Consider the following 9,350-nt stretch of genomic DNA (forward strand, 5'->3'; position numbering starts at 1 on the left):
TATATATAGGCCAGGCAGGTGACTCATGCCTGTAATCCTGGCATTTTGGGAGGCCGAGGCGGGCAGATCACCTGAAGTCAGGAGTTGGAGACCAGCCTGGCCAACATAGTGAAACTCTGTGTCTACAAAAAATACAAAAAAAATTAGCCAGGCATGGTGGTGGGTGCCTGTAATCCCAGCTACTCGGGAGGCTGAGGCAGGAGAATTGCTTGAAGCTGGGAGGCAGAGGTTGCAGTGAGCCAAGAACTGCACTCCAACATGGGCGACTGAGTGAGACTCCATCTCAAAAAAAAAAAAGTATATATACACACGTATATACATAGTATAAGATACATGTATGTACACATAAAATATACTATTTTTTAGTATACATACTGTGTTTTAAGCACTTACATACATTATCTAACCCTGACAACTTTGCAGTGCATGAATTATTGTCCTCATTTTATACATGAGGTTAGGGGAGATTGAGCAGCTTGCCTAAGTGGTGAAACTTGGACTCATCTACAGTACCGCACATCCAATGTGATTTTACTCTGAAATATTTAGCCAGGATTTGCCTTGCCAAAGGCATTAGCATCAAAAAGCTTCAGGATTCCTTTCTGGCTTTAGATTCTTGTGTCTGCCATGGATCCTGCAATAGGTGCTGAGTAAATATGGAATCAATGAAAGCAAAACACCTGGGCTCTTTTCTGTGCTGTGACTACTCGAGAGAGATTCTGCCAGCCAGAATCTTGGCTGTTTTTCTGTTTAATGCTATTATAGAGGAGAGATTGGGCCTTGTCTCCCACTCAGGGAAAGGAAAGGCTGAGGGGTCTGCCCAAAGGGAGTGCGGGTGGTCCTGAACAAAGGAGTTGTAAATCGTTTTGAGATAACACATTAAGCCAAACAACTCCCTAAATCCTAATTTTATTTATTTACTTGTATTTTTGAGACGGAGTCTCACTCTGTTGCTCAGGCTGCAGTGCAGTAGTATGATCTTGGCTCACTGCAATCTCTGCCTCCCAGGTTCAAGCAATTCTCCTGCCTTATCCTCCCAAGTAGCTGGCATTACAGGCCTGTGCCACCATGCCTGGCTACTTTTTTTATTTTTAGTAGAGATGGGGTTTCGACATGCTGGCCAGGCTGGTTTCAAACTCTAGACCTCAGGTCATCCACCCATCTCAGCTTCCCAAAGGGCTGGGATTATAGGTGTGAGCCACCACGTCTGGCCAAATACTAACTTTAAAAGCCTTTATAAACAATGCCTAAGGCTGGGCATGGTGGCTCATGCCTATAATCTTGACAGGGTCTCACTTTGTCACCCAGGCTGGAGTGTAGTGGTGTGTGATCTTGGCTCACTGCAGCCTCGACCTCCTGGGCTCAAGTGATCTTCCCATGAGGCTAGAGGAGATTGAGTACCTTGCCTAAGTGGTGAAACTTGGATTTGTCTACACCACTGCACATCCTGTGTGGTTTTACTCTGAAATATTTAGCCAAGATTTGCCTCCCAGAACTTTGGGAGTCTGAGGTGGGCAGATCACTTGAGCTTAGGAGTTCAACACCACTCTGGCTAACATGGTGAAATCCTATCTCTACTAAAAATACAAAAAAAAAAAAAAAAAAAAAGATGGGCGTGGTGGCACACACCTGTAGTCCCAGCTACCTGGGGGGCTGAGGTGGGAAGATCACTTGAGCCCAGGAGGTCGAGGCTGCAGTGAGCCGAGATCACACACCACTACATTCCAGCCTGGGTGACAAAGTGAGATCCTGTCAAGACAATCCCCCAAAACCAACAATGCCCAGATAATTAAAGTATCTGGGTAATTTAGACACTTATTTATCTACTGGGGCCTGGGTCATTCTGATTTCATGAGTGCTCTTCAAAGGAATCTAGAAATGAAAAATATTAATTAGCAACATTAACAGTAAAGCCCATCTCCTTCCGTGGCAACAAGCTTGCTGAGGAACCTGTTTATGTTTGTCCTCTCCTCACCCTCCTTTCGGAAGGTGTTACCCTATGCCTTGCCCCATTGCCTAGATCTTCATTTGTGCTTTAGAATAGGGTAGATAAAAAAGCAGCTGGTGAAGGTGGAAGAGAGTGGATGGACCTCATCCTATAAGACCTGGCTTGGGATGGGGTGGGGATGGAGGCAGTGGGGTTGTCAGAATCTTAATTAGAGCCAGGAGGAATCTCAAATTCTTTTCACAGATCTTTCTGAGGTCAAGAAGTGACATGACAGGGGTGAAATAGTACAGTTAGTTAGTGTCAGTGTAGGAGTGTAGGGGGTTTGTATTGTTTTCTTTCCAGACCCCAGGTGCATATATGGTAAAGACTCTAAATGTCAACTACGTGAAAGGGCTCAGGGAGGGCCATTGAAAAAGGCTGGGTTGGGACCTCCAACCCCACATTGTGGCCTAACTGCAGTAGGGGAAGCCATGCTGTGGCCGTGACAACCGAACACATCCCGTCTCAAACTCCGGAAAGGAAGAGGGAGGGGGCTGATGTTTGTCCAGGCCTGACGTTAGGGCTCTGTGGGGAGGAGGGCTGGGCGGTAGGCGGTAGGGTGGGTGGAACCTAGCGTCCTGCTAGGCGGAAGGGCGGAGCTTCAGGTCTCCATGGAGACGGCTTCTCCTGGCAACCAGACGGGCGTTGGGCAGAGCCGCAAGCCTGATGGACGCCGAGAGCCTCCTGCTGTCGCTGGAGCTGGCGTCCGGCAGTGGGCAGGGCCTCAGTCCGGATCGTCGGGCCTCGCTGCTCACGTCTCTTATGCTGGTTAAGCGCGACTACCGCTACGATCGGGTTCTCTTCTGGGGCCGCATTCTCGGCCTGGTCGCCGATTACTACATCGCGCAGGGCCTGAATGAGGACCAGCTCGCACCGCGCAAGACGCTCTACAGGTGAGGAGGCCCTCGGTGCGGGGCCGCCGCCGGACCCCAGAGAGTGGCTACCTGGAGAAACGGGGGAGTGGGCGGGTCGTAGCAATCGAAAGGGGCGGGGCCCATAGGGCCAAGGGAGAGGTGGGCGGGAGCTGAGGTGGGTGGAATGGGGCAGGGCCAGAGGGGCGGGCCTGGGGACGGTCGAGGGGTGGTTGAGGAAAAGGGCGGGGATTGGGATGTCTCGGAATCCGAGGCTGGGGAGGAGCCTAAGGGGGCGCGGCCACGGACGCGCGAGGTCCCGGAGGGCGGGGCCCTGCGAAGACCTGTTTTCCGCCTGAAGAGGCCAAGAGAAACTTGGATGCGGATGGTTTACACAAGAGAGGTAGGTCAAGAACGCAGGTGAAGCAGTGGGAAGGTTTCTGGCAAATGCGGACCTGGAGAAGAAGACAGGTGCCAGCCAAGTGTTGGGCCTGGCTCGGTTTGGAGAAGGGTCAGACGCCCGGAGGAGTGGGTGGTGCTCTTTGATGGAGGTGTCTGCTCTGCAGCCGGAGGCACTTTTGGAAGTAGAGAACGAATGCGGAATGGGGAGGGAGCTGGGGAAAATTTCCTGGTCGCTACCATACAAGACCATCCAGCCTCACTCTCCTCTCCCCTCCTCTTTCCTCCCCCCTCCCCTCCCCTCCTCTTTTCTTCTTTTCTTCAGAGTCTCTGTCACCCAGGCTGGAGTGCAGTGGCGCAATCTTGGTTCACTGTAACCTCCCGGGTTCAAGCGAATCTCCTGCCTCAGCCTCCTGAGTAGCTGGGATTACAGACGCTCGCCACCACATCCGGCTAATTTTTTGTATCTTTAGTAGAGACAGGGGTTTCACAATGTTGGCCAGGCTGGTCTCGAACTCCTGACCTCATCATCCGCCCGCCTCGGCCTCCCAAAGTGCTGGGATTACAGGCGTAAGCCAACGCGCCGGGCTATTTATTTATTTATTTATTTTAATTTTTGTATTTTTAGTAGAGACAGGGGTTTCACCATGCTGCCCCGGCTGGTCTCAAACTCCTGGCCTCAAGTAATCCACCTGCCTCAGCCTCCCAAAGTGCTGGGATTACAGATGTGAGCCACCACGCCCGGCCAACCTCTTTTTGACTATAGGGGAACTTACTACCTTATAAAGCAGTCCATTCGGCCAGCCTGTGCCATATAACAAGACCTCATCACTTAAAAAAAAAAAAAAAAAAAAAAAGCTTGGTGGCTCACGCCTGTAATCCCAGCACTTTGAGGGGCTGAGCGGGGCGCGGATCACAAGGTCAGGAGATCGAGACCATCCTGGCTAACACAGTGAAACCCCATCTCTATTAAAAATACAAAAATTAGCCAGGCATGGTGGCGGCGCCTGTGGTCCCAGCTACTCTCGAGGCTGAGGCAGGAGAATTGCTTGAACCCAGGAGGTGGAGTTTACAGTGAGCCGAGATTGAGCCACTACACTCCAGCCTGGGCAACAGAGCGACACTCTGTGTATCAAAATAAATAAATAAATAGACTTCAAAAATTAAAATGTCAGCACATTGACTCATACCTGCAATCCCAGCACTTTAATAGGCTGAGGTGGGCAGATCACCTAAGGTCAGGAGTTTGAGACCATGTTAGTCAGCTAACATGGTGAAACCTGTTTCTACTAAAAATACAGAAAATTAGCTGGGCATGGTGGCAGACAACTGCAATCCCAGCTACTTGGAAGGCTGAGGCAGGAGAATCTCTTGAACTCAGGAGGTGGAAGCTGCAGTGAGCCGAGATTTCGCCATTGCACTCCAGCCTGGGCAACAAGAGTGAAACTCCATCTCAAAAAATAAAGAAATAAAATAAAGCAGTTCATTTAGGCTGCAGGTAGTTGGAGACTTCATTCATCTATCCATGTATCAATCCAACATTGATTGGGTGCACCCTGTGCTAAACTTGGTTGTTAAGATGGCACTGCACATCTGTCTCCGAGTTATTCACGTCCTAGGGAGGAAAACTGATGAGTCAATCAGCAATTCCAGCACGATGTGTTAAAATTAGAGATGTACACAAAGGGACACTAAGGTGGGCATTCTAGAGAAAAACTTAAATAAGATAACGAAAGGAGTAACTTGCACTGAGTTCTGAAAGATTGAAAGATGAGCAGGTATACTACAGGCAGGTTTTGGGGCAAGGCATGCCAGTTAGAGGGAACAGTTAGACAAACTTTTGTTGGCTGGGGAAGGCTCAGAGTGTTTGGGAGAACAGGAGTACAATGTTATGTATAACTGGTTCGTGAGGCAAAAGGATATGGAACTTTGTTCATAGGTCATGGGGAACTACTGAGGGACTTGCAAGAAGAGCCTGCTCAGATCACAGAGGACAGAATGGCCTGAAAGTGTGGTGAGCACTGTGGTTAGGAGTCCATTGTGTTTATATGAATGAACGCTGAAAGGAAGAGGTAGCTGAGGGAATGCAGAGGAGGGGATGGGTTGGAAAGATTTAAGTGCTAGAATTGTCAGTATATGTGACTGATTGAAGGAGGATGGTTGTAAAGAAGAGGTCAAGGCTGAGTCCTCCTTCTAGCTCAGACTGCTGAGTAAGTAAGTACTAACACCACTCAGGAGAGAATTCAGGGGCAGGACTAGGGAAGACATAGTGAATTTGGTGTGAGGTGCCTGAGTTAGAAGGTGTTAAGGCATTTGGAATACAGAAGAAAAAGTTGAACTGAAGATACAGATTTGTGATTCATTTCATGCTATAAGCATTTGCTGAGCACCTACTATGTACTACCATGTGCCAGGTATTGATTTAGACACCAGGAGTTCAATGGTAAATGAAGTCCTTGTCTTCATGGAGCTTACATTATAGTGTGTGTTTAGGGGGCAGAGAAGGGGAGATAGACAATAGCTAAACACACACATCTATTACATGTCAGATGACGTTAAAACCTAAGGGGGATAGAGAATACAGGATGGGGTACTATTTTAAATAGGTGGATCAGGGATAGCCTCTTTGATAAGGTCACATTTGAGAAGACACCTGAAGTGACTGAGAGCATAAGCTATGTAAATATCTGAGGGAAGAGAATTCTAGGCAAGTGCAGAGCCCTGAGGCAGGTATGTGCTTAGTGTGTTTGTGGAACCCCATGGAGACTAGTGTGGCTAGAGAGGAATGAGTGAGGGGAGTGTTGTAGGACACAAGGTCAGAGAGGTAGGGGTGGGAAGCCATCATGCAGGGCCTTGTGGGGCATTGCAAGACTTGGCCTAATGGGAAGCCATTGGAAGGTTCCACAGAGGAGTGACATGATCTGGCTTAGGTGTGAACAGTTGGGTGGGGACTAGTCTGAAGGGGAAATAGATGTGGAGGCAGGGAGACTAGTTAAAAGTCTACGGCAGTATCTAGGTAGTAGGTGGCTTGGGCCAGGGTGGGAGCAGTGGAAGTGATGGGAAGTGGTTGGATTCTGGCTACTGACTAGGCAGTAGCTGGGGCTCTGGAAGGCAGGTGGGTAAGACTGCAGAAAGAAAAGAGGGGTGAGAATAGGTCCCTGGAAATGCCTGAGGCCCTGGAGGAGGGGAAAGGGAGATGTCAGAGGAGATAGAACTGGAGATGCATTTGTTGGTCGTTAGGTGTCATGGCCTTCTCCCAAGCAGTTTCTTGAAGTGGTGGAGGCAGAAATCACAGTGCAGTGGGCTGATGAGTGAAAAGGAGGGGGAAGAAAGGCACTCACAGGGCAATTGTTGTTCTGAGATTATTGTTGAGAGTTGGGGAAGAGGGAGGGAAGGACAGGAACAGCGTTTTCTAGAACGACGGGGATTTGGAGGGCTGCTGTTTTAGTAGGCTGAGCAGTTTTTATATTGAGGGGAATTGGTGGAGAGTGAAGGGCAGAAGGATGAGCAGAGACCAGGCTGGGGACCCAGGCCCAGGGTGTATTTGAGAGGAATGGGAAGGACCTCCTCTCCCAGCAGCAGGAAGTGAGAAAGAAGGGAGCGGGTGGGCCCGGTGAGTGCTCCTGAAGACCTCAAATGAGAAGTCCTTGAGCGTAGGCCTGGCATTCCTGAGAAATGGGAGGAAATGGTTGTGCTGTTGATTCATTGGGCAGGCTGAGCATGAATTTAGGGCCCACCAAAACATGGGTCCCCATAACCGAAGAAAGTTTAGCTATCAGAAACTCATCTGGAATTTCAGTCTGGATATTTAGGAAGAGGCTCATTTAATTTTAGCATACATAGAATGAATGAAATTGAATCTGCTTATACATATGAGGGTGCGTGCACTATTGGCACTTGGAGCTTTCGTTTGTTTGTTTTTGAGTCAAAGTCTTGCTCAGTCACCCAGGCTGGAGTGCAGTGGTGCGTCCTTGGCTCACTGCAACTTCCACCTCCCAGGTTCAATTGATTCTCCTGCCTCAGCCTCCTGAGTAGCTGGGACTACAGGCATGTACCACCATGCCCCGCTATTTTTTGTATTTTTAGTAGAGATGGGGTTTCACCATGTTGGCCAGGCTGGTCTCGAAATCCTGACCTTAAGTGATCTGCCTGCCTGCACCTCCCGAAGTGCTGGGATTACAGGCATGAGCCACCACATCCTGTTGGCACTTGGGGCTTCTAAAGGTCTCACTACAGCATTGGGAGAAAAGATCACAATTTCAACAGCTTTTCCTGGGCCTAACCCACTAGAGAGAAGGGAAGATAGTAGGAAGACTCGGTGAGCAGGGAGTTGGAATCCAGGGGTGATGCGAATATTGTTGGCAGCCTGAATTGCACAGAGTGGAGCCTCTTGCCCCCTGCCACAGAGGAGATGGTGGCGCAGTCGTCTGTGGTGAAGGGCCGCTTCATGGGGGACCCATCACACGAGTATGAACACATTGAGCTGCAGAAGGTGAATGAAGGCGAAAAGGTCTTTGAAGAAGAAGTAGTGGTGAGTGAAGTGGAGGGAAGGATGAGGGCCTAAAAGAGGGCCTGGGCTCATCCAAAACCCAGCCCAGTCCAAATTATGGCAACAGGTACCATCATTATCTCCTTTTTTTTTGAGACAGGAATCTCACTGTGTTACCCAGGCTGGTCTCAAACTCCTGGGCTCAAATCATCCTTCTGCCTCAGCCTCCCAAGTAGCTGGGAGTACAGGTATGAGCCACCATGCCTGGCGACTAATGTTATTACCTTTGTGCCACCTTGGTTATTGAGTATCTGGGTGTGCTAGGCACCATGCTACTGTGTTTGTATCATCTGTTTTCATCCTTAAAACCCTATGGAGTTGGTACATTACTTTCCAGGTTGTAGAGAAGAGGACCTTCTCCTGCCAGTTTAGAGAGGTTAAGTGACGTGCCCAAAGCCACACAGCTAGCTCCTAAGCAACTGGATAAAGGTGGTGGGTAGGTTCTGGGGTGAGGACTGGGAAGAGGTGGTGCTCTGCCCTATACTCTGGGGTCAGGGAATGTGCACAGACTCTCATATTTTAGTATCAGTTTTCATTTCACAAAACAGTACGTCAGATGTTCAAAATTCAAAGGTATAAAAAGGAATATTGTAAAGTTTCCTCCTATCTCTGTCCACCAGTCACATAGGTCCTCTGTTTTAGGGGACATTAACTTTTTTGTTTGTTTGTTTTTGAGACAGAGTCTCGCTGTGTTGCTCAGGCTGGAGTGCAGTGGCGCCATCTCGGCTCACTGCAACCTCTGCCTACTGGGTTCAAGCAATTCTCGTGCCTCAGCCTTCGGAGTAGCTGGCATTACAGGCACCTGACGCCATGCCCAACTAACTTTTGTATTTTTAGTAGAGACGGGTTTTACCATGTTGGCCCGGGCTGGTCTCAAACTCCTGACCTCAGGTGATCCGCCTGCTTTGGCTTCCCAAAGTGTTGGGATTACAGGCGTGAACCACCGTGCCAGCCTGACATTAACTATTTTGCATGTGCATGTGTGTGTACATACATGTATGTGTGCATCTAAGTTTTCCTCCTCAAAATAGGGTCTGGATCGGAAGCTTTATCATGTCCTAGGAGTTAGAAATATAGAATCTTGGACCCCAGCATCAGGCATCTGCCTTTTAAAAAATCCCCTGGTCATTTGAATTCACACTAAATTTTATTTTATTTTTAAGATGGAGTTTCATTCTTGTTGCCCAGGTAGGAGTGCAGTGGTGCGATCTTGGCTCACTGCAACCTTGACCTCCTGGGTTCAAATGATTCTCCTGTCTCAGCCTCCTGAGTAGCTGAGATTACAGGCATATGCCACCATGCCTAGCTAATTTTGTATTTTTAGTAGAGACAGGGTTTCTCCATGTTGATCAGGCTGGTCTCGAACTCCTGACCTCAGATGATCCACCCACCTCGGCCTCCCAAAGTGCTGGGATTACATGCTTGAGTCACCGCGCCCGGCCTGAGTTCACATTAACTTTCTAGATGCTGCTTCTGGAGACATTTCATGCAAGTATAAGCCTCAACAAACACCATACCTATACATATTCTCTTTTTATCTTAAGAAACAAAACAAAACAAATGG

The 9,350-nt window shown here is 48.8% G+C and overlaps 1 protein-coding gene across 3 annotated transcripts in view; it reads left to right on the forward strand.

Annotated features, from left to right (window-relative positions):
- The first annotated feature begins 2,588 nt into the window (after positions 1–2,588).
- RSPH9 (radial spoke head component 9) overlaps positions 2,589–9,350 on the forward strand; it is a 19,898-nt gene continuing 13,136 nt past the window's right edge. Inside the window, exons 1-2 of one of the 3 annotated variants that reach the window (XM_017547389.2) lie at positions 2,589–2,880; positions 7,603–7,768. In XM_017547389.2, the coding sequence (XP_017402878.1) occupies positions 2,654–2,880; positions 7,603–7,768 (393 nt within the window). In that variant the 5' untranslated portion in view covers positions 2,589–2,653. The remainder of the gene's footprint in view (positions 2,881–7,602; positions 7,769–9,350) is intronic. The other 2 variants (XM_017547392.2, XM_017547390.2) reach the window with 2 other exon arrangements.

This window comes from Cebus imitator, unplaced genomic scaffold (genome assembly GCF_001604975.1).
Source record: "Cebus imitator isolate Cc_AM_T3 unplaced genomic scaffold, Cebus_imitator-1.0 Scaffold197, whole genome shotgun sequence".
Taxonomy (NCBI): domain Eukaryota; kingdom Metazoa; phylum Chordata; class Mammalia; order Primates; family Cebidae; genus Cebus; species Cebus imitator.